Source organism: Maniola hyperantus, chromosome 2 (assembly GCF_902806685.2).
Source record: "Maniola hyperantus chromosome 2, iAphHyp1.2, whole genome shotgun sequence".
In the NCBI taxonomy this organism is placed as follows: domain Eukaryota; kingdom Metazoa; phylum Arthropoda; class Insecta; order Lepidoptera; family Nymphalidae; genus Maniola; species Maniola hyperantus.
Window position 1 is genome coordinate 17085394 of NC_048537.1, and position 25426 is coordinate 17110819.

At 37.4% G+C, this 25426-nt stretch overlaps 3 protein-coding genes across 5 annotated transcripts in view; 1 reads left to right on the forward strand and 2 right to left on the reverse strand.

Annotated features, from left to right (window-relative positions):
- Positions 1 to 8571: 8571 nt before the first annotated feature.
- LOC117987966 (NEDD8-conjugating enzyme UBE2F-like) lies at positions 8572 to 10268 on the reverse strand. The gene is made up of 3 exons (XM_034975053.2): positions 9844 to 10268; positions 9573 to 9734; positions 8572 to 8779 (listed from the first exon to the last, which is right to left on the reverse strand). The coding sequence occupies exons 1-3, from the start codon at positions 10114 to 10116 to the stop codon at positions 8660 to 8662; spliced, it is 555 nt and encodes a 184-aa protein (XP_034830944.1). The 5' UTR covers positions 10117 to 10268; the 3' UTR covers positions 8572 to 8659.
- A 214-nt stretch (positions 10269 to 10482) lies between these two features.
- Positions 10483 to 13241, forward strand: LOC117991037 (vacuolar protein-sorting-associated protein 25-like). Of its 2 annotated transcripts, XM_034978573.2 has the most exons (3): positions 10483 to 10642; positions 12366 to 12730; positions 13005 to 13241. In XM_034978573.2, exons 1-3 carry the CDS (start codon positions 10593 to 10595, stop codon positions 13115 to 13117), a joined length of 528 nt encoding a protein of 175 aa, XP_034834464.1. In that variant the 5' UTR covers positions 10483 to 10592; the 3' UTR covers positions 13118 to 13241. The 2 variants fall into 2 exon arrangements, with proteins under 2 accessions (XP_034834464.1, XP_069360800.1); XM_069504699.1 differs by lacking the exons at positions 10483 to 10642; positions 13005 to 13241 and adding an exon at positions 10649 to 11907 and having other exon boundaries at positions 12366 to 12506.
- Positions 13242 to 13588: 347 nt separating this feature from the next.
- The window catches only part of Oatp26F (Organic anion transporting polypeptide 26F), a 56593-nt gene continuing 44755 nt past the window's right edge, over positions 13589 to 25426 (reverse strand). For both annotated transcript variants that reach the window (XM_069507049.1, XM_034974136.2), the window contains 8 exons: positions 24088 to 24190; positions 21369 to 21490; positions 20552 to 20800; positions 20013 to 20220; positions 19073 to 19275; positions 18092 to 18236; positions 17157 to 17324; positions 13589 to 16776 (listed from right to left, as the gene is read on the reverse strand). In XM_069507049.1, coding sequence (XP_069363150.1) covers positions 16524 to 16776; positions 17157 to 17324; positions 18092 to 18236; positions 19073 to 19275; positions 20013 to 20220; positions 20552 to 20800; positions 21369 to 21490; positions 24088 to 24190 — 1451 coding nt within the window. In that variant the 3' untranslated portion in view covers positions 13589 to 16523. The remainder of the gene's footprint in view (positions 16777 to 17156; positions 17325 to 18091; positions 18237 to 19072; positions 19276 to 20012; positions 20221 to 20551; positions 20801 to 21368; positions 21491 to 24087; positions 24191 to 25426) is intronic.

A 25426-nucleotide genomic window follows, 5' to 3' on the forward strand; every position in this document is an offset into this window, starting at 1 on the left:
TTCAGGGTTTTCGAGGGTGCTGAATTTGATGATGACATTTATTCTGAAATCCAAGATGGCGGACATGATTTTTTTTTTTCAAAAAATTGACATGGGTGTCGTTTTCAGGGTTTTCGAGGGTGCTGAATTTGATGATGACATTTATTCTGAAATACAAGATGGCGGACATGATTTTTTTTTTCAAAAAATTGACATGGGTGTCGTTTTCAGGGTTTTCGAGGGTGCTGAATTTGATGATGACATTTATTCTGAAATCCAAGATGGCGGACATGAATTTTTTTTCAAAAAATTGACATGGGTGTTGTTTTCAGGGTTTTCGAGGGTGCTGAATTTGATGATGAGATTTATTCTGATATCCAAGATGGCGGACATGATTTTTTTTTCAAAAAATTGACATGGGAGTCGTTTTCAGGGTTTTCGAGGGTGCTGAATTTGATGATGACATTTATTCTGAAATCCAAGATGGCGGACATGATTTTTTTTTTCAAAAATTGACATGGGTGTCGTTTTCAGGGTTTTCGAGGGTGCTGAATTTGATGATGACATTTATTCAGAAATCCAAGATGGCGGACATGAACTTTTTTTTCAAAAAATTGACATGGGTGTCGTTTTCAGGGTTTTCGAGGGTGCTGAATTTGATGATGACATTTATTCTGAAATCCAAGATGGCGGACATCATTTTTTTTTTTCAAAAATTGACATGGGTGTCGTTTTCAGGGTTTTCGAGGGTGCTGAATTTGATGATGACATTTATTCTGAAATACAAGATGGCGGACATGATTATTTTTCAAAAAATTGACATGGGTGTCGTTTTCAGGGTTTTCGAGGGTGCTGAATTTGATGATGACATTTATTCTGAAATCCAAGATGGCGGACATGAATTTTTTTTCAAAAAATTGACATGGGTGTTGTTTTCAGGGTTTTCGAGGGTGCTGAATTTGATGATGACATTTATTCTGATATCCAAGATGGCGGACATGATTTTTTTTTCAAAAAATTGACATGGGTGTCGTTTTCAGGGTTTTCGAGGGTGCTGAATTTGATGATGACATTTATTCTGAAATCCAAGATGGCGGACATGATTTTTTTTTTCAAAAGTTGACATGGGTGTCGTTTTCAGGGTTTTCGAGGGTGCTGAATTTGATGATGACATTTATTCTGAAATCCAAGATGGCGGACATGATTTTTTTTTTTAAATTGACATGGGTGTCGTTTTCAGGGTTTTGTAACACCAGGTTATGTTAGTAGCTTGTCTTAGTTTCATATTTAACATCAGTTTATACGGTTAACATGCGATTGGATCTATTTCGATTATGAAATAAAATCGATTAAAAGTTTAGAAAAAGCATGGACTTCTCTAGGAATGTAAATAATTATGGATGCGTTCAAAAATAAAACATTTTTAATGCGTTCTGTTATGCAAATGTTAAACTCAAAGTCAAATGATTTATTCAAAATAGGTAATAAATAACTCTTTTTGATGGTCAGATGTTGGATTTCTAAGATATAGTGGTGATAATTATTACGCAAACTTAAAACTAAAGCTACGAGCTACGTTATATTTTTGAAGACGATTATCATAATTTCCATGTCATTTTTTTGAAAAAAAAATCAAGTCCGCCATCTTGTATTTCAGAATAAATATCATCATCAAATTCAGCACCCTCGAAAACCCTGAAAACGATACCCATGTAAATTTTTTGAAAAAAAAAATCATGTCCGCCATCTTGGATATCAGAATAAATGTCATCATCAAATTCAGCACCCTCGAAAACCCTGAAAACAACACCCATGTCAATTTTTTGAAAAAAAATTCATGTCCGCCATCTTGTATTTCAGAATAAATGTCATCATCAAATTCAGCACCCTCGAAAACCGTGAAAACGACACCCATGTCAATTTTTTGAAAAAAAATTCATGTCCGCCATCTTGGATTTCAGAATAAATGTCATCATCAAATTCAGCACCCTCGAAAACCCTGAAAACGACACCCATGTCAACTTTTGAAAAAAAAATCATGTTCGCCATCTTGGATTTCAGAATAAATGTCATCATCAAATTCAGCACCCTCGAAAACCCTGAAAACGACACCCATGTCAATTTTTTGAAAAAAAAATCATGTCCGCCATCTTGGATATCAGAATAAATGTCATCATCAAATTCAGCACCCTCGAAAACCCTGAAAACAACACCCATGTCAATTTTTTGAAAAAAAATTCATGTCCGCCATCTTGGATTTCAGAATAAATGTCATCATCAAATTCAGCACCCTCGAAAACCCTGAAAACGGCACCCATGTCAATTTTTTGAAAAAAAAATCATGTCCGCCATCTTGGATATCAGAATAAATCTCATCATCAAATTCAGCACCCTCGAAAACCCTGAAAACAACACCCATGTCAATTTTTTGAAAAAAAATTCATGTCCGCCATCTTGGATTTCAGAATAAATGTCATCATCAAATTCAGCACCCTCGAAAACCCTGAAAACGACACCCATGTCAATTTTTTGAAAAAAAATTCATGTCCGCCATCTTGTATTTCAGAATAAATGTCATCATCAAATTCAGCACCCTCGAAAACCCTGAAAACGACACCCATGTCAATTTTTGAAAAAAAAAATCATGTCCGCCATCTTGGATTTCAGAATAAATGTCATCATCAAATTCAGCACCCTCGAAAACCCTGAAAACGACACCCATGTCAATTTTTTGAAAAAAAAATTCATGTCCGCCATCTTGGATTTCAGAATAAATGTCATCATCAAATTCAGCACCCTCGAAAACCCTGAAAACGACACCCATGTCAACTTTTTGAAAAAAAAATCATGTCGGCCATCTTGGATTTCAGAATAAATGTCATCATCAAATTCAGCACCCTCGAAAACCCTGAAAACGACACCCATGTCAATTTTTTGAAAAAAAAATCATGTCCGCCATCTTGGATATCAGAATAAATGTCATCATCAAATTCAGCACCCTCGAAAACCCTGAAAACAACACCCATGTCAATTTTTTGAAAAAAAATTCATGTCCGCCATCTTGGATTTCAGAATAAATGTCATCATCAAATTCAGCACCCTCGAAAACCCTGAAAACGACACCCATGTCAATTTTTTGAAAAAAAATTCATGTCCGCCATCTTGTATTTCAGAATAAATGTCATCATCAAATTCAGCACCCTCGAAAACCCTGAAAACGACACCCATGTCAATTTTTTGAAAAAAAAAAATCATGTCCGCCATCTTGGATTTCAGAATAAATGTCATCATCAAATTCAGCACCCTCGAAAACCCTGAAAACGGCACCCATGTCAATTTTTTGAAAAAAAAAATCATGTCCGCCATCTTGGATATCAGAATAAATCTCATCATCAAATTCAGCACCCTCGAAAACCCTGAAAACAACACCCATGTCAATTTTTTGAAAAAAAATTCATGTCCGCCATCTTGGATTTCAGAATAAATGTCATCATCAAATTCAGCACCCTCGAAAACCCTGAAAACGACACCCATGTCAATTTTTTGAAAAAAAATTCATGTCCGCCATCTTGTATTTCAGAATAAATGTCATCATCAAATTCAGCACCCTCGAAAACCCTGAAAACGACACCCATGTCAATTTTTGAAAAAAAAAATCATGTCCGCCATCTTGGATTTTAGAATAAATGTCATCATCAAATTCAGCACCCTCGAAAACCCTGAAAACGACACCCATGTCAATTTTTTGAAAAAAAAATTCATGTCCGCCATCTTGGATTTCAGAATAAATGTCATCATCAAATTCAGCACCCTCGAAAACCCTGAAAACGACACCCATGTCAACTTTTTGAAAAAAAAATCATGTCGGCCATCTTGGATTTCAGAATAAATGTCATCATCAAATTCAGCACCCTCGAAAACCCTGAAAACGACACCCATGTAAATTTTTTGAAAAAAAAATCATGTCCGCCATCTTGGATATCAGAATAAATGTCATCATCAAATTCAGCACCCTCGAAAACCCTGAAAACAACACCCATGTCAATTTTTTGAAAAAAAATTCATGTCCGCCATCTTGGATTTCAGAATAAATGTCATCATCAAATTCAGCACCCTCGAAAACCCTGAAAACGACACCCATGTCAATTTTTTGAAAAAAAATTCATGTCCGCCATCTTGTATTTCAGAATAAATGTCATCATCAAATTCAGCACCCTCGAAAACCCTGAAAACGACACCCATGTCAATTTTTTGAAAAAAAAAAATCATGTCCGCCATCTTGGATTTCAGAATAAATGTCATCATCAAATTCAGCACCCTCGAAAACCCTGAAAACGACACCCATGTCAATTTTTTGAAAAAAAATTCATGTCCGCCATCTTGGATTTATAAATAAATAACACCCCGGAAAAGTGCACAATCAGTTAATACTTGATACACGCGCAATAATATGTATTTATGTAGGTGTGACACAAGGTGCCAACAAGTTCAAAAAATTCCCGTTGTGTAACAGTGTTACTCAACGGGAATGTTTTGAAATTTTTGATACCTTGTGTCACAGTGTTACACACGGGGGTGTGACTCAACGGGAATAACCCCCGCAAAGTGCCGCGCGGAGGCAGCGCGACTGCAGCGCTACACCCACGCTGCGAGCGTGTTAGTTCATCGATCGAAATTATATGGATTTACAAAACAGCGCGGCCGCAGCGCTGTCTCCACGTTTGCGGCGGCTGAGAATCTATACTATATTGTCCGTTCACTATAGTGAATAAAGCAAACCAAGCAATGGTGCCAACATAAAGTTAGGCGTCAAGTTATAACTTGACGCCTAACTTTATGTTGGCACCATTGCTTGGTTTGCTTTATTCCTGAATTACTTATAGGTGTGATTTGCAATGGTGCCAACACAAAGTAATGAACGGACAATAGCGTAGGTATAAGTCCCGCAAATTGCTGAAGCGCGTGGACGCCGTTTTAGTGACGCCAGCACTGAAGTTTCGAGCTGATGGTATATTTTTATTTCGGCTCACGTCCAAAATGACGTCATTTCGATGTTAATGAGACATGGTTCCAGCGCAATAGCAATTTGCGGGACTTATACCTACTTTGACTTTGCTCAGCTTCAAGTTTCAGTTAAAACAAGACTGGCACCGATTCTAAGCACAACCTAATTTTAGAGTATTCGCACCCTCTTCTTACTATTGTAATATGAAAAGGACAGAAGCAGTTTGACATTTCTAAATTTAATTTTTAGATGGTAAAACCCGTGATTTTAGCACGCACTCGCGAACCTACTGTTTAAATTTGTATTGTGCACTAAAATTTAGAGTCTTTAAATGTGAAAGTCATGTTCCGTTCCTTTTTTAGCATTAGTAAAAAGAAAAGGATGCAGATACTCTAAATTTAGTTTAGAGAGAGACTAGAGAATCGGGGCCAGTCTGTCTCATTTTAGCAGTGTCTTAAGTTTGAGCAAAGTCAAAGTATAGTCCTCGACATGTCGAGATGGCAATCGGGGTATACCCGCACATCACCCGCGCTGGCCCGCACCGGGTAAGCGCGGTGGCTGTCCATGGAGTTTCCTCCCCGATTGCCATCTCGACCTGTCGCGTAAATAAATGTCAGCCTATATTTGCTCAAGTCAATAATACTTTTATAGCTCACGTGAAGCCCGCTACTTCGTCCGCGTACTTAGAATTAGGTTTTATTAAGAAAACTGCAGGATTTATGCTACCTAGGTACCAAATAAAACACTTGTTTTATAAAATGAGCTATTTATATAACAGAAATTCAGCAATAATTAGTGTTGTTTAATTATTAGACAACTGAAATAAATAATCAAATAAACTAATGCCTAATAACATTTTCAAAATATAAAACCTCCAGTTGTTTCATCTAAATCAATAGGAAATTACTAACCTGAAAGTTTAATTAAAATCCGATTAGCAGTTTAGTTGCGATAGGGCTATAACCTAGCCACCGCCGAAGCCACTCAGAACGAACCTACCGGGAATCAAACCTAAAATCTTCCAGTGGAGAAGTTTCCGTTTTTTCTAATTCATTAGCTAAAGAAATTTTAGTATAATGCAACAAAAATAATATGGAAGAATCGTCATCGTCGAAAATATCTCAACAAATTAATATGTTGGGACTTTAAAGTTAGTCAGTTAGTTTTTTAATAGTATCACACGAGTGTTTTTTGATACCTAAATATGTAGAGTTTCTCACACCTCTAAACTCAAATTATTTTAAAATCCAAACCATAAAATCTAGGTAACATGTTTTGTCAAAATTCATAAGCTTTTCTTGATTGTATTTGGGAACTACTGTGTTTTATAATTCGAATTTTAAGATAATAATGAGAGTAGATAAACGTTTAATATAAAATACATAATATTATAATAATATTGAAATTCAATCATTTTAATTTCATTTAAATATTGGGTAAAATGGCGCCTCGTCGTAAATTTATTATTTTTGTATTGTTGCATTAATTTCAGGATTTTTAATTAATAATTTAATTTTTATAATTGTTTAGTTTAAAATGGAGTTAAATTTTTGTGTTGTCTTAGGCCGGGAGCATGTTATCACAAATTGTCTCTCGGAAAACTTTCTGCCCACTCAATCCGTGAACATTAATACCTACTCGAATTTCATATTATCAAAAATTAGAATATAGTACAAAATGTCTGAGTTTCTTGTTACTGATAATATGCAACCGATTTAAAAGTATGTCATTAAATATGTGCACTAGTCTGGCTAACGAAAAAAGATACTGGCAAAGCGTGGCTTCAAAAAATATCAGTATGGCAAAATTAGTAGGATGTCAGTCCTGGAATAACCAAATTTGATACTTTAGAATTACTTATTTTCATCTATGTTCTGTCAAATTAGTCATACTAATATTTTTTTAAATTTGCCACGCTTTTCCTGTCTCTTTTTTCGTTAGCCAGACTCTAACTATTTGTATTATTACATGGTAATTAATTTTTAGAAATACATTAGAAATACACCAAAATTTATGTACAAACTACAAAAACATGATTGTCATAAGTTCATAACATGTACCCAGTATCAAACCAGGCTTAGCTTATTAATCCACAGAATTCAAAATCAGTACAGAAATGGTCTTGGATCGTGATTCGTGAGCTTGTCACCAAAGTCACCACCTCGTGAGTGGCACAAGCTGTCCTACATGAAATAAATAAATTCATTTATTCATTCAGACTAAATCACCACCACCGGTATTTATTTCGTAGCGTTTCCTAAGTGTCGTTATGTTACCAATATTAAAAAGTAACGATACTTATACATCTATACACCTTTATAATACCGGTAAAAGTAACAATCCTTATACTGGGAATTATACACCTATATTTATGTAACGATGCAGTTTAATTTGTAATTATTATTATTATTTTGTTGTTATATGGGCAACAGAAATACAGTCTGAAAATTTACACTCTCTATCTATTACGGTTTACAAAATACAGCCCGCTGAATAACAGACGGACGAACGGAAAGCGGATACTTAGTAATAGGATCCCATTGGGTTCCACAGGGTACGGAACCCTAAAATAGACTATTTAAACCACGGATAAGCGTTAGGTTACACGAGCTATAAAAAAATACTTAATGCCCCATGACTTGAGCAAGTCTAAATCTATTTTTACACTCCTTTATTACACGACAAATTGTACCCTCGCTACGCTCGGGAACTCATCGTCCTCCTGCCTTATTAATATCTAAAGTAAGTAAAGTAGTAGTTTACTTGTAATAAACTTCTACTTATATTATTTTTAAAGCGTTTTAGTTTAAATAACGTAGGTTTTGGTCACTAGAGATATGTGTATTCGTATGATTCGTAAGAGAACCGGATTAACCGACATAGCTCAACGGGTTGCGAAGCTGAAGTGGCAATGGGCAGGGCACATAGTTCGAAAAATTGGTAGGTGCTAGAATGACGACTTCGCATCGGAAGGCGCAGCGTTGGTAGACCTCCCACTAGATGAACAGACATCAAACAAGTCGCGAGATTCCGGCGACGCAAGACCGTAGCGTGTGGAAGTCCGTACAAGAGACCTATGTCCAGCAGTGGACGTCTAACGGTTGACGATGATGCATAGCATATTATTTCAGTGTGTAAGTACTTACCTAAAATAGTGACATCCCAAAGAAAATCAGATCCCATTTCTATTCTAGAATTCTGTGTTCTAAACCGATTTGTAGTGAATAATATTAATTTATATTAGGTAATTTTATCACGAGAATTGGAGTATTCATTACACTATGCCTATAATAACTTGTGTAGATTTGACTGAACCAAAACTAAACCAAACCATCATGGGCTGTATGAAGCCAGCTGCTTGATTGCGGGATAACTGTATTAATCATTATTACAATCGTAATCGTTGTGATTGGCTGAATTTATGGTATTCTTGTTGCATTGTAATATTGTAGCCAATAGTAAGGGAGCATCAACCAATGCGATCTTGACATTTAGCTGTCATTCTAGCGTAATCGACAGCCGGCGTACCTAACTAACTAGTGTAGTGACAGTTCTTAGGACTCAATGCTAAAAAAGGAATACAACAATGGTTTAGTTCAGGTTCACCCAAGTATCAACCACTGAAAGTCTCTATCACTACAGGTTGTTGTTGAAGCACTTGTGCAGGAACCTTCCTCATCTCTTTGCCTTGGAGGCCGCAATGTAGTCCTGCACTTTGGTCTGGAACTCCACCTTGTTCTGCTTGTACATCTCTGCCGCTTCTATGTTTAACGGGTCCTCAAAGTTTAAGAGATCCTGAAATATGAAACGATAATAACTATTAAGCCTAACTATTAAAGCCTCGATAGCTCAACGGGTAAAGGAGTGGACCCCGCCTGTTGCACTATTCGTACCTACTCCTAGCAAAAGTTTGACGCTTAGTTGGAGAGGAAAGGGGAATATTAGTCATTTAACATGGCTAATATTCTTTTTTTTTTAAATTAAGAGCCTGCTTCATCGGAGCAACAACTCGTTGGTGGGTGGAGCCTAAAATAGTGTTGTTTCCATAGATGACGGAAAAAACGTTATCTATGTGTGTCACCCTTTCCCTCTTAATGCACCTCACCCCGAGAGAGGCCGGGTGAATGAATTTTGCTTAAGATACAAGATTTTTTTAGTCAAAAATGGAAAGCAAAAATTTCAAATCATTGAATTATTTGGCAGGTAGGTAGGTCTTACAGCTTACAGCTTACAGCACACATAAGGGGAAAAAAGCCAAAAACCGTAAATTTGTGGTTACAAAAAATTAAAATGTATTCATGAACAAATAATTAGAGACAATTAGTACTTTCAAAGTTTCGATTAATATACCAAGTATGATATGAAAGGGCTTTACCTGTACATTATAAACCAGATTTTTATTTTTATTTATGCATAATTATTTTTGATTTATCATACAAAATGTCGATGAAATATGACTGTACTATGGAACCCTCGGTGCGTGAGTTTGACTCGCACTTGGCCAGTTTTTTTTGTAATAGAGTACAACTTGTTTTGTTTAAAATGGAACGAGACACACAACTGTTTAATATAAAGATAAATAGGTTACCGTAAATAATGAATTCAATCCCCACACTACATCTTTCAGTCTCCGTGTGGGCGCCCAGCCATGTTCATCTATAGAGGTCTGTCGCAGCAGTGACAAGCAGATGTCTCCGTCCACATTGATGTTTGGGTGCCAGAGCCTAGTTAGACATTTCACTTTGGGAGGCTGTAAGACAAACAATCATGATATAGGCGCAGAGTTAGTGTGTCCAGCAGTGGACGTCTATCGGTTGATGGTAATGACTTGATGCTAAGTAACTATAGTGTCTTCTTACCGCCATATTATAATCTTCAGTCACAAATACGCTAAATTTGAATTTGCCACCCGACCAGTAGCCTTCGTCGGGCGCGACAGTCAAAACGAACTCGCTTAATATGTTAGGATCCTCAAAGTCCACAGAACACGTCACCGGTAGGTTCTCGTTCATCTCTTGAACTTCTTTCACTAGCAATTTATCTCTAACAGATATTCTTTTAACAGGTTCCACTATAATTCCATTCGGTGGCTCCGTATGCTCCTTCTTTAGCTTCCTATTAAGTGTTATCATTGTTTACTAACTAAATTATCTTATAAATAATGAGATCTTCGTGGTTTTAGTGGAACATTTATAACTTTTTGCACTATATTCTAGCGTTTTCTCTTGCGGATTGCTAGAATTTGCACCTCATTTGCACCCCCAATGCACCAAAAAGCTGTCAAAATCTCAACACAATCTCAAATGTCAATACAAGTTATTGTTGGTCTGTGATGTCAACAGTCCAAACAAAATCAACAGAATATAAAAACAAAGATTAATAACATAAGAAATGAAACTATTTTACCGGTTTTGCATTGCGAGCAATGCACAAGCGCTCTTATAGTCCATAATCAAGTGTGTCGTCTGTGGTCTTGACACACCGCTGACGTAGGAAATGTAAAATATCATTTTATCTGTGGTTGTAACTTTTTGTGAACGAAAAAATCAAAATAAAATTGAAACAAACAATAGTCAATAATTACAGCAAAATATTGTTAATAAGAATAATGGCAGAAATAGCGTGGCCCTGGCAATATAACTTTCCACCTTTCTTTACGTAAGTAGATCTGTTTATTGTTAAAAATTATTAACTCGAAATCACCTTAACATTTTATGGAACATGATGAGTCTTATCGGGAAAAAGTTTAAATATATCAACGAAGGAAACGCTCACATTGTTCTTCACGTAACAGAGACTAACTATGTGATACGAATTATAAAAGAAAATGGACATACAACTAATCTGGATACAATTTCAAACTCCGTGAATTTCGTTAATCTTGTCATGGTTCCATTGATTTTTGGTTCTTATAACCACTCCCATGAAGTTATTACCCTGTCTTCTGAAGATATAGATAATTTACACATCGAATTGAAGGAAATACGACCAAAACACAGACAAGTAAAGTCAGTTTTCAGTAAATTTGCTATTAAAGCACCCAATTTAGTCATGATTACTCCAAATAGTGTAAACTACTGCTTAGAATTAAAACCTAAAGAAGGTTATCTATCGGAGACCTTCAAGAAAGCATCAAAATGTTATTATTGCCTCAAACAGTTTTTAAAAATGAGTGAAAATCAAATTGAACATAGAAGTGAGTATTGCCCACTGGACCTATTCTCTGGAAATAAAACAAGGATGAAAAGAGCATTACTAAGTTTACTAAGAAATCCACAGAATAATTTAAAACTATTTAAAAATGAGAATATAGTTTACAATGAGAACTCAGACATGAAAGACTTTGAAGACTTTATAAAAAACAGTCTTTTTGATTCAGTGAATATGTTCCTGGATTTCATTATTGATATATTGCTTAGCAATGGAAAATCCAACCTTATAGTAAAAGAATCACCAGTATTGTCTACTAAAAAACCTGAAACCTGTATAGAAGGTACAAACCTAGACTCAAAAAGTTTCCTACATAAATTACTTGAAGTACAAAAACTATCAGAAACATTAGAAATTGATACTACCGAACAAATAATAGAAAATTTAGAATATGTACCAATACTACTGAATCAGATAAAACAGCATAATATAGACTTAACAAATGAGAGAGATAGAAAAAGATTCTTGACTATTGTAGAAGATAAATATCTAGCATTAATATCAGCGGTTGCTAAAGACTGTTCTATTATGATATCTTATTCAGTGGCAGAAAATGATAATGTACCATGTGTTAAATTGGGTGAACAGAGTATATTCTATAGAGTATCTGTTACTGACTTAGAGCCAAAAGCTGCGAAAACTTTGGTTAAAAGAAGGAAAACTGAACAGTTGTTGCTACAAATTTTTGAGAAGAAACTGAAAACTTAATTGAAGTAAGTATGTATTTCAAGACACGAAAAATTACTATACCTCTATCAATACACACTGCAACTGGGCTTGCCAATGTGTTTTTGAAGTAACTTGATTTTCACCTAAGACGCCTATAAACGCCTCATTCCACACATTGTCTTGATTACGTGACTGTCCCCTGTCCGTCCGTCCCGTGTGCCCCTGTTGTCCCGTGTTGAAATCGCATACGACGGGTTCAGAACAGTCTTTCTAGATTATGTACTTTATATTTATTTCTAATTTGCACTTTTATTATTGTTTGTTTTTATAGTGGCAATAGAAATACACCCTCTGTGAAAATTTCCACTCTCTACCTATGTATTACAGTTCATGAGACAGACAGATGAACAGTGGAGGCTTAGTAATAGGCACCCTTTGGGGATGGTACCCTAAGAACTGGGATAAAAATGATTAATAAAGTGTATGTCTTCTGTTGTTGCAGAATCCAACCACACTCGGAGACCAGAGCTAAACAACTAGAGGCGTGGCAACAATTAATAGCTGAATACTTGAAAACTACTAAACAATCCACCATAGACATAAGAGAATCACAGAACAGTCCATTATTTAATAATTCTTCTATCAATAGAAAGCTGTCTCAAGAAGCGATATTAACTATCTTAGAGGATATGGCCAAGAATGGCAGAGCGGCCCCAGTGGATAAAAGTAAAAATGTATGGGAGATATATTGGCATTCTCTGGACGAATGGGGTAACATGATATATAATTGGGCGAGCTTGAATGGCATGACTAATACAGTCTGCACACTTTTTGAGTTGCGGGAAGGTGATAACTCGGTAGGCGAAGGTAAGTGACATGTGAAATCCATACTAATGTCTTCTAAATATATAAAAGGAAAAAAAGCTGACTGATTTATCAATGCACAGCTCAAACTACTGGATGGATCGGGCTGAAATTTGGCATACAGATAGCTATTATGATGCAGACATCCGCTAAATAAAGGATTTTTGAAATTTCAACCCCTAAGGGGGTGAAATAGGGTTTTGATACTTGTGTAGTCCACGCGAACGAAGTCGCCAGCATAAGTTGGTAAATAATATTCTTGTTTTGTAATTTCCAGAATTCCATGGTCTCGACATCAATATATTAATCAAGGCGTTGAAATCATTAGAAGTGAAAGGCAAATGTGAATTAATGGAATTTGATGATAACCAAGGAGTTAAGTTCTTCTGAGCCGTCTGTGAGATTGTTAAGTCTATAGTTAAACATTTTCTATTGAAATGTTGATGCATTTTTGTTATATTATTATAATATCTGTGATTGTTGGAATATATTGCTTGATATTTTAAGAAAATAATTTGTTTTAGTCACTTTAGTATAGAAGCCTAGTGGTTAGGACGTCCGCCTTCTAATCGGAGGTCGGGGGTTCGATCCCGGGCACGCACCTCTAACTTTTTGGAGTTTTGTGCGTTTTAAGTAATTAAATATCACTTGCTTTAACGGTGAAGGAAACCATCGTGAGGAAACCTGCATACCTGAGTGTTCTCCATAATGTTCTCAAAGGTATGTGAAGTCTACCAATCCGCACATGGCCAGCGTGGTAGACTATGGCCAAAACCCTTCTCACGCTGAGAGGAGAACCGTGCTCTGTAGTGAGCCGGCGATGAACTTGAATTAGGGATGCAGATGAAAGGAAAGAAAAAGGCAATTTTAAAAATTTATTAATACCGATCAAGTCAATAGGGTGTAAAATTGTACAACTTCAAAACTGACCTTACACTAAATAATTGTATCTACAGATATTTATTTATAAGTATTACAAATAATTTGTAGAAATCCCTTACAACTTACCTATGAAAAATCCGAAATTGAGTCACACACACACGTCACAGTACGCGGCAGAAAATAATGTACATCGGCCTTTAGAATGGCATTTCGGCTTTGTAGAGCGTTGTCTCTGTCACTCATACCTACTTATATGACGTTTTGTCGGTCTCACCGACAGAGAATGTTCTACAAATCCGCTATCTCCTTGTAAAGGTTGATGTACATTATTTTCTGCCGGGTAGGTAGTTACCTACTGTACGTCATGTATTTTTGAATCCACACTGCAGGCCCCCCTAAATAGCGATTAGAGGGCCCCTAAAGCTAAGTACTTAATAATATATCGGTCAAGTACGAATCGGACTCGCGCATGAAGGGTTCCGTACCGTCGTACAAGACATAACACTTTTTAATTTTTTTGTGATGTAACTACAAATTGACGGTTTTCGGATTTTTCCCTTTACTTGCGCTACAAGACATAGCTACCCGCCAAATTTGACGATTCTATGTCAATGGGAAATACGCAGGTTTTGATATAGGTTATATCAAAGGGTTTCTCTTTTTTCTGGAAACCCTAAAAATCGAAAGTTTTAATGACGTCATGTAAAGGTGTATCCAGACTATGTTATATTTAACATCATGTCTACAATAAAATATGTAACATATCGTATATCACACTAATTAATATCTTATACTTAGGTATATGTATAATATCGAATATGTAGTTTACATCATATTGGTACCTTGTATATTTAAATAAGTAATAACATGAGATGTCAAAGATAGGTAGATAGGTATAGGTATATAATATTTTTTGCATTTTGTAAACACAGCTTTGCAAAGAGTTGTTGAAAATATTAGGAATAGTGCATATTTTTATGTTTATATTAAGTGTATGTACTTAATAGTATTATAATACCTAAGTACTTACCCTAAGAATATACCTACCAGTAGGTACCAAATTGTACAAAAATTATAAATATATAAAAAAATAACAAAACACGTTACCCTAGTTATGACTAAGTGAACAATCAGTCTTTAAATAAAATACCATTAAAATACGCATAACATTTTATAGTGCATATATTTTGAAAAAAGCACTTGCCACATTTGCTCTATGTGTCAACTTTCATGTTAAAAGTACGATTTTAATACCATAGCTAACTGGGAACCCCGTTCCCACTTGTCGTTTGCGGGCCCGGATTTAAATAGGATGTTTCAGTGGTCTGAACATTTTATACCTATATGAAGCTATTCACACTTGTCGAAAACCGATTTTGTGTCAAAATGTACTGCCACTGGAACTCAGACAAGATGTATTTGTACGTGAGATCTCGACAAACAACGTGAAGTGAGGTTATGTTGACTCAAGTACCTATTTTAAAGAAATAATTGATTTGTTTTATTGGTTTTTGTTTTTGTAGTTATTGTGCAATGGTGGGTTGCAGTATACTAGGCTACAATAGCCAAAGCAAAAGTAAAATAGAAGCAATAACATTTCACAAGTACCTTTGCGTGAGCGAGAGGGACTGAAGGGGCCACGCTAGTTGCATATCTGTATATATCTGTGCTGGCCATGTGCGGATTTCCGCACATGGCCAGCGTGGTAGACTATGGCCAAAACCCTTCTCACTCTGAGAAGAGACCCGTGCTCTGTAGTGAGCCGGCGATGGGGTGATCATGATATATCTGTGCACTGGAATATCAAGCGACAAATGACAAGTGGGAACGTGGGGGAGGTGGGGCGTAGGACCGTACTATTAACATGTCAGTTGACACGACACGGCAAAAATGGCGAGTCCTTTCTCAAAATGTGTATGCATTGTACCTATACTAGGACTAATGCGTAAAACAACTCAACAAATTATAAAAAAATGGTACTTACATAAGTGTACTTAATATAATATTACAACAAATATTTTACTTGATACTACACGGTAATTAGGTATGTGTTCTAAGAATTCTTACTTTGTAATAAAAAATATTGTTCTATATGTGTGAAATTACTTGTAGGTACAGTCGACATTAGCAACACGTCAACTGCCAATATACCTATAGCTTGTACCGCTCGTACTAATAAAGCAACAAAGTGGCATTAATCTTTCCGTCTCACTCACACACCTTACACAGGTATAGTGTAACTGAGAGGGAATTATTAACGCCGCCATTTTACATTTGTTTCTTTATTGCAATACGATCTCAACAGATTTTATATCGGGTAGAGTTACCTACTTATTTATAGAAAACTCGTTAATCTCCTTAATTTTTTTTCCTTAAATGTCCATTACAATCCAACGCTACAATATCCGATGGATGGATCTTTCTGCGGGATGATACGCTCTCAGTGATCAACACTGAATAATAGCCACCATTTGACATTTAATTGTAATCCTTTGAAGGTTTTCTACGAAAAATTATTTTAGTGTCACTCAATGAAACAGCTATGTAGTACCAACCAATGTCAGATAAGCTTGATGTCTATGATCATTAAGTGTTGATAGAGTGAACTAAAGTGAGGGAACTCTCGGTTTGATCCTGAATCGACGATATTATATCAAATGTTAGACTATGGTGACGTGAAATCAGAAAAATAGGGCATAAGTATTTGCGTCAAATGTACTAACATTTGACGTCTGCCAGTGAAGTCGAAGCCTCGAAGTTTTGTTAAAAGTTCCCTAACTGACGTGAACTGTGGTGTTGATCACTAAGTTAACGAATCACCTCGCCTGTTGGCTTTTCCAACGCACTATTTTAGTAATCACGACGACTTAAATAAAAAGTTCATTCATGAAGACTTAATATAAGAAAAGTTCATTCACAAATGCTCACTACATTCAAGAGCTTGGTTACAATACCCGTTGGTCGTCCCGTTGGTCCGTTCCAACGCGCCGTTGGTGATCGTGCTAGGCCCGTTCGGAACATTGCCGTTGGTCTTTTCGTGTGCCAGGTCGACTTCCGGTGCGACTGCGTTGTTGTTGTTACCACCGGGTGGTCGGTAGAACCACCATGCGAGGAAGAAGAATAACACGGAACAGAATTTACCTACTAGCGCTAGGGCGAGCATATACCTGGAAGGAGACGTCGGGAATTATTCACTGTAATCCAAAACAACTAAAATTACTATTTAAAACTCAATATGCTGAGGCGCTTTTTATAAGTTTTCTACCTTTGTATGCTGTAACGACGAATAGGGCCTAAACGGCATAACACATTCCAAAAAAAGATTCAGGTCATCGGAACATCAGTCCATAGATTTATTTGCTGAATATGAGTACCTACATAGGATGTTTAAAATATAACTAAGTATAACCGACCAAAACCTAAACATATATCTTGTCCCCATATAACACAGGCTAGAGGCAGACTCACCACCTATTGTTATGATTGAGCGCATGTCACCTGGTGCTCACCGTGGAGTACCATAAACAGTAGTCACAGACAATGGTACCTGCTCATATGTAGATTATCGTAAAGATGACAGGCGCCGTTGGCCCACAGTCGACAGGAGAGGTCGATGAGAAACCCGAAGATTAATGGTGCGGGGATTGTCCCAAGCAGCCGCACCAGAATCCACTGGATACCCAGCGCGAAAGAGCGCTGCTCTTCACGAACACACCTGTACAAACAAAGGAATAAAACTCTGAACTACAATTTTTTTAAATACGCGGGTTTCATTTTTGAAAACAAGTCAGCAAGAGGTTTTTTTATCATAGAGGAATCTTCTATAAAGTATGGCGGTCTTGAAGCAGCACTTCAGAAACACAGAACAGAATTAGTAATGCGCTCGATACTTACATCCGGAAAGAGATGATTTACATTTGCCCAATCGCTCTATATAGGATTGAAGTGCGCCCGGCAGACTTTGAAGACGCGCAGTAACCAATGCTGGAGGCAGAGCATAACGTGATATGACAGTCAACCAACCACGGCCACTACGCCCGTTGTGCCCCGCATGAGACTCAAAAAGCAGTCAAACTCAAAGTCATGCCTTTAATTTCTTGCTGAGTATTTACTACACCATGAGTTGTTCAATGTTACCATTATTTTTTGTAATGATACTTTGTCATCATCATGCTCAATTGCTCAACCCAGAGCACGGATCTCCTCTTAGAATGAGAAGGGTTAGGCCATAGTTTGCCACGCTAGCCCAGTGCAGACTTCACACACCTTTGAGACCATTATGGAGACGTCTTAGGCATGCAGGTTGCCTCACGTTTTCCTTCACCGTTAAAGCGAGTGATAGTTAATAGCCTAAAACGCATATTATAGATCCGAAAGTTAGATACGTGCCCGGGATCGACTCCCGACCTCCCGCATAGAAGGTCAATGTCTTAACTACTAGCTCCGCTCTTATTTACAATGTGCCCAAATAAGCTGTCCTACCTTAAAGTGGCGGATAGAGCAGGCATGGTGGCGAGGAAGGTGAACAGCATGATGCAGAAGGAGAGGAACACGAACAGCCAGAGGTAAGGACACTCCGAGCTGCAGGCACTGTTGATCGCCGAGTACGAGAGCGATGCGTTGTTCTCTGAAAGTAGGAAATTTTACACTGTCAATAAATTTTGCTCATAGGCTTTCTACTTAGTTATGAAGTTGAAGTGGCAGAGTAGGGCACACTTATGTAGGAAGGATGGCTGTTCCTACATAAGCGTATTACTACATAAGAAAATCCTAAAGTTGAGACTGCATAGATGCACGTAAGCGCTCTCCAGCATGATGAACCGATGAAAAAAAAGGGTGGCGGGAAGTAGCTGGATGATGAAGGCTGGGTTGGTGTACGGGCTCTTATTAGAGTTGTGGTCTCACAGTAGACTCTAAGGCATAATAATGATGTCAATTTTGTTATTAAACAGAAAAAAATGGGAGAAGATGATCCTTTGTTTCCTGCGAAAAGTCCTAAAAATGGTAGCACAACTTTAAGATTGCACAACCTGAATGAACAGCACCACAAATCTAGAGGCATTTTAATTTATTTTAAAGTGAAGCTTTTTTTTCACAAACTCTTGAGCTTTTGCTAGAAACTAGAAAGTAATGAGAAAAAATGTCACCGTACCATTAATTTCTCTGAGACACACCCCCCAATTGTGTAAGAATAACCATTTCATGGCTATCGCAATCGTCAAGAAATTCTGCCCTTTGATTGGTTGATTCGCTGTTTACATTTTTTCACAGCCAATCAAAGGGCAGAATTCTTGACGATTGCGATAGCCATGAAATGGTTATTCTTACACAATTGGGGGGACAGTTAGTTAGGAACTTCTTATTTCACTTGAATTCTTCGGCACAGTAAAATCAGTCAGTAGACTAGTAGCAGATATACAGAAAACGTATATATTTTTGTGGTTAATAAAGAGAGTCACTAACCTTCATCAAAGTAAACGGGCAGAATCTCGCTACCAATACAGGCGCATTGCTGATAGAGCGTATGCGGGCCGCGACGCAACGCTCGCACGCACCCGGCGTGGCACGGGGATGGATACACCCTCGCGTCCGCTCCGCACACTGCTGTTAAGCGAGACGCGCTGCAACCACAGGCTACATTGCATTCCGCTGTTAGTCTGTCGGAACTGTTGACAATCACATACACTAGTTACTAATTTGCTCCTTAACGCAAGCTGATAAGGTTCAATTTTTATCGGAAATGTCCAGTATGCTTTCGACAGTTAGCGTATCACTCCCACGCATTCTTGTCTGACTTACACCTGGAGTTTTTTTTTTTGTAAAGCGTCATGGCAAGAAATTCGCGAAGGAGATACTGGACTGATTGATTGCATAATGAGTAAAGAGGTCAATCGGTAACGTTGGCCTATAAAGATGTGTTTGATGTGATCTTGTATATTTCAAGCGCATAATACCCTCAAGGTAGGGTGAGAACGCCTTTAATACTTAAGAATGAGTGAAAACACAAGTGGAATATAATATAGGTAGGCACTTAACCCTGTAATTATTGTGGATGAAACCTCTTTTATTATTGAGGACCTCCTTCATGTTAAGGTAAAATTACTCACTTAACAAACATAAGTACGTTAGGTTTACCTGGCTGGCTCAATAAGAAACGTTCTTTTTATTTTTGTCAGGTTTAATACATCAAAGTAAAAATCTCAATGAATAATTGAATAACTGAAGTGCTCACTTATCGAGACCTCGTTTACAGAAGAAAGAATCTCATACTAAAAGGTATCAGTCTAAACTCTAAAGACGTCATGGTTCAGGTCCAGTTTAGGTACAAAACTAGGAGTTGTTTTTGACGCTTCTGCTAAAACTAAATATAGAATGTCATTAAATCAAATTGTGTAGCACTTACTTTGGCACAGAAGGGCTATTGTACGGTGTAGTGACACCAGCATAGGGGTAGTCGTCGCAACTGAGCACGAAGGACAAGCTGAACAGCGCCGCAATTAGCGTGGCTGCTACACATAGCTTGATAATACCAGCGCAGGTGAGTCGCCATCGCTTCACCAGCCAACCGCCTAGGAAGGTGCCTCCTCCACCCGCTGGTACTGTTATAACACCTGGAACCATAATTATGATTTGTTATAGATAGATAGATTTATGCCGGTTTAGTACCTAATTGTTTCCGATTCATTCTCATAGCGAGTTCTGTTCATAGCTTGTAAAGACTAACTCTCAAATAACATGTTACCTTAGCAAAGTTAGAAACCCTTTAGAAGCAAATCAAATATGAACCAAGATGATAAACTAAACTCTAATTTTCTTTCTGATACCTAACTGATAGAAATCAATCAATTACCTACACGAAAATTGTGTTAATTTAGTGATACATGTCTTCTAACTTGCTTTGAAAAGGACGATAAGCTTGATATGAGGCATTCTAAATGTTACCTAACAACATAGCCGCCTGTGACGCGTTCACAGCAAACTGGTTCTCAATAAGCTTGGGTAGAAACGCTGCAAAGCCCGATATGAGCATGCCCTCACTAGCTCCAGCCAAGTTGAGGAACATGAACGTTGGGTTTCGGAACAACACTGCAGCTGCTCGAGGCAGTTCGTTTAAAGCGCTGAAAGCGGTGGATTTTGTTGCTGCACTCTCATGTGCTTCTGACACTTTGGATGCTCGGATTTCGGCTGCTCCTGGCAACAAACGGTTCTTTTAGTACCTAGTGTGTGTGTCTTAGAGACATAAATATGTATTAGGGCTCCGAAGAGAAAACTTTGTTAGTGTGATTGAGGATCTATGGCCAGAGATCCTGTGGCGACATCTAGTTATAAGTTACTTTATCGCTTCGTCGTTAGCTGTAGAATCCTTGGTATGAAACTTAAGTTCTTGGTATGAATTCGAGTTATCGTTATCTAGTGCCTATATGAGACCACCACATTATGTACAAAATCTTTAGACGAGGCCCCTTAGGGCTTGGTTATGGTCCTGGTAAGGGACAACATGCCATAGCCAATACAAGGTTCACAATTCAGCACCGGAGAAGCATGATCTTTCCCGCACTACATCCGGACAAGGAGGCCATGCCTCGGGGCACGTAACCTCTTCTTAACTTAAGTCAAATGGAGAAAACCTCGCTGCTGCAGCTACAATCTTTAAACTAATTTGACATATCTAAAAATAGTGCTATCCTTATCGCAATGTACCGTGCAGAAAAGGGTGGCGATACTTTTAGAGTAGATTGAGCACAGGTGTAAAACTAACCGGGCAGCTCGAAAGGGAAGGCAAGCAGCGGCGTCGCCACAAGTAGACACAGCCCCGCAGACAGGATAAATCCCACCCACCAAGCGCCTATCCAGGCGGAGCTGGCTGGAGTGATGCCTAGTCTAGAATAAAATATAATTTACAATTATTATTTTTATCAATATTAATTGGAATGGAAAACATACCTGCAGTAGGTAATCGTAATTCCGTGGAAGTACCTGGTTAGTTGAAAAAGACGGGATTCCCACAGATTTTTTAAAAACCCAGGTAAATCAATACAGTTAAAATAAAAGCGTGAGCGCGGGATTTTTTAAACAAAAAATGTTTATTTATATGAAAGTATATCTATCTGTAATTTTATCACGGACCATCTTCTAAACCAAAAAGCAGCTTGCATCCCGAAAACTAACTAACCCAAAATTAAAATGATACGTAAATGATGCACTGGCTACCACGCAACGGGAAAAGAAAAAGGGGAGGACTAAGGAGACGCTAAGCAGTTCTTTTGCACTGGTTAATGGAACTGGGGAATGGGAGCCAAATAGCCCCTGCCGGAAATCGAACCAGAGACTTCCTATTTGTATCGGCACAGTGACCAACACTTCGCCAGAGAGGCAGCTTTAGTTTCAAAGTTATTTTTTGTTTCGTAAAAAATATCTCCCAAACATTTAAATTTTCAACAAAAGGCATATTTTTGACACTGCAGGTTCATACTTTGTATAAGCACTACAAAAGAATTTTAAAAATATTCGCCGCAAACTCCAAGAAAAATAGACGTTAGCTTTGAGTGAAACATTTCTGTAGAAATGCGGTTGCTCGAGAGAAATAATAAAAACGAAATAAAATTATAACTGCGTAGTTTAACTTCGCCGCTCTTTGGTGTTGCTTTGCTTGGTAGCGGTAAATAGTAGCCCGAGTGTGGCAAATATGAATAGAGTTTTAATAAAAGCAGGAACTTAGGAAGTGATGCCTTTGAAGACGCCATATTTAAATCCACCCGGAGAACGAAAACGGCTGAGATTTTTAAACTCATTGTTTTTAATTTTTATTCCGTTTAATACTAATTCTACAAATTTAACCAGCTCCATCCACGCGTACAATAATGGGTTCGAGAATTTCAGCCTTTTGGTGAATGATTATAGAGATCATGTTATTGTCTGAACGATACCTAAAGTATAATACGCTACCTACCTAGGTAAATAATGTAGTAGGTAGTAAGTGAATGGGAAGCTGGAAGAAATCTCTGTTTAGAGATAAGCATTTCCAATGTAACTTAATTTTATTACTAGGTACTTTGTACATCTAACTAGGTACCTACTGTTTTGGTACATGAAAATTAAAAATAAATACCTATCTATGAGCTAACCATATTTCGCTCTTAGATTTCGCTAAATTCTTGAAAAACCTAGACGCAGTTTGAAATAGATATACCTACCTAAAATTCTTTAGGCGTGACTCAAATCTTTTTTCGTAAGGATGTTTATTTAAATGTCCGCCAAACAGAGCAGCTGTTTTGAGACCGCCATCTTTTATCGAGGTGCCCCGTGCCAAAGAGGTAGTGCCATAGATTTTAAGCTAAATTTTTCATTCATTATAATAATATGAAAAAAACTTGCCGAAGCAACCCATTATCAAAAATGGTAGGTAACTCGCGCGCGCGTTAAAAGTTGTACTTCAAACACGCGCATACACGCATTTTTTTTTAAATAACGCCATATTTCCATAGATTATTCTATCTATTTTTATTTTTGTCTATAGTTTTTTTTAAATAAATAGTTAGTTATTTTAAATATGTGAAAGATATAATGACAACAATAACGATATTTACGTCTAGGTACCTACCTACTAAGTATTTCTTAATTATCACGGGGCGCGTCTTTGCCGCATTTTAATATCTCAACTCGGCAGTGACAACTGACAAGGCTTCATCCAGCCAACTTGCCCTCTCGCTTTCATCTCATTGTGCCTCTCAAGCAACTTTTCAGCCAAATTAATTCCAGTTTCCACCGTTCCGTACTGCCATGGCTTCCGTAACGAAATATCATTTTCCGCGAAACGAGTTTTTGAACGATCTCTTTGATACGGTTTCATTTTTAAATTAACTGCGAGTAAATAAAATTTTTACGTGCTTTTGATTGTGTGCGAGATTGACAATGTTTTATACTATACACCTAACCATTTTTATGGATTCATTAATATTATGTAGATTTTTGGAAGGTAATGAATGGGTGTTTTTATTTTTGGAAGGTAATGAATGGGTGTTTTTTATATAACGTTCATACTTCATACCTATTATACATGGCGATAAATTTCTTGCTGAGACAGAAGATACAAAAAGAACGAGAATGGGTATAAGGGCGTTGACACATAGAGTTAAAATGGCACGTGAGAACTCATTTTGTACGGACTACATTTCTATTTCAGACACTTTCGCATTTATAATATTAGGTATCACTACCCCTATTATAAATGCGAAAGTGTTTGTTTGTTGGTTTATTGGTTTGTCCTTCAATCACGTCGCAACGGAGCAACTGATCGGCGTGATTTTTTACATGGGTATAGTCAAAGACCTGGAGAGTGACATAGGCTACTTTTTATCCCGGAAAATTAAAAAGTTCCCACGGGATTTTCAAAAACGTAAATCTACGTGAACCTACGCTAGTTACTAGTTAGTACCTAAATAAATAATACTTATGTAGTATTTTTATAATGAACTCACGAGTCTGAACTAACGGAGATAAAATCGGTGTAAATCTGGAGCATCTGTCCGCCCAGCACGTAGCCCAGCGCTGGACCCACCACCGCCATTGTGTAGTACACACCTGGAACACAAAATTCTTAATTCATTTTTAAGAATCATCTAAATAATATATAAAAGGAAACTATTGGACGGATCGGGATGAAAGGCATGCAGATAGCTATTATGACGTAAGCATCCGCTAAGAAAGGATTTTTGAAAATTCAACCCCTATGGGGGTGAAATAGGGGTTTAAAATTTGTGTAGTCCACGCGAACGAAGTTGCGAGCATAAGCTAGTTTTAGGAATAAGTATTCAAGTACCTACCTACCCACTTATTTCATTTTTGATGGGGCTCGACAAAAATATTTATTTTTCTAATTATAGTCTGCTAAGTGCTATCACCGATACGAATGAGGTTTTCTTAATTTTTTTATAAAATAATTTTTTGTAATTTTTTTTTTCATAAACAAATACATAGGATGCAGCCCCTAAAAATCTTCAAAACGTAGCAAAATTGCGATCACAAGATCTGTTACAATAAAAGGCGTGAACCCACCATTACCCCGCCATCCAGTGCCACTTCCGGCTATGAGAGGGCTGAGAGTCCCGGCAAGGAGGCCGGAGGACTAGAGGCGCGATGGAGCCCTCTTGAGATATCGAGATGCGGGTAGAGCCTGCTCTACACTAAAGAGCGAAGCTATGCTAAGCGTGCGATCCTAACCATAGCGTCATAATCGGCCTTTAGAATGTTTTTTTTTATTTATTCAGATACAAGTTAGCCCTTGACTGCAATCTCACCTGATGGTAAGTGATGATGCAGTCTAAGATGATAGCGGGCTAACCTGGAAGGGAAATGTTTTTATTAAATCCGTACCCCTTTGGTTTCTACACGGCATCGTACCGGAACGCTAAATCGCTTGGCGGCACGGCTTTGCCGGTACGGTGGTAACTAGCCACGGCCGAAGCCTCCCACCAGACCAAATGATGGCGTAGGATGCTTATCCTACATCGTTCTAAAGCCCGATTATTTACAAAGATGAATAAATAATCAATCTTTTTGAATTCAACATCAAAATCGACAATCCAATTCTTCCGTAAAAATGATCTATAAATCAAAATGTTGAGGGGATCGATTTCTTGAAACTGTCAAAATCGGCAGGTGAATATACTTAACTCTTAATTACAGAAGTACGTACTATATACATATGTATAATACCTTTATTCATTTCCTCCAATTTATTCCTATGAAACGCTGTTGAGATGTAAATGATCTGACGACTAACACAAACTACTAGTGATTTAGAACAAATTTTCTACC

Bases quoted from the DNA above. Each gene is read 5' to 3' on its own strand.
- LOC117991037 (XM_069504699.1), top strand. From the start codon at position 10,706: ATGATGAGTCTTATCGGGAAAAAGTTTAAATATATCAACGAAGGAAAC.
- LOC117987966 (XM_034975053.2), bottom strand. From the start codon at position 10,116: ATGATAACACTTAATAGGAAGCTAAAGAAGGAGCATACGGAGCCACCG. The intron at 9,735-9,843 runs GTAAGAAGACAC...TTTGTCTTACAG, and splicing joins CTGAAGATTATAATATGGCG to CCTCCCAAAGTGAAATGTCT. The intron at 8,780-9,572 runs GTAACCTATTTA...TTCATATTTCAG, and splicing joins GATTGAATTCATTATTTACG to GATCTCTTAAACTTTGAGGA.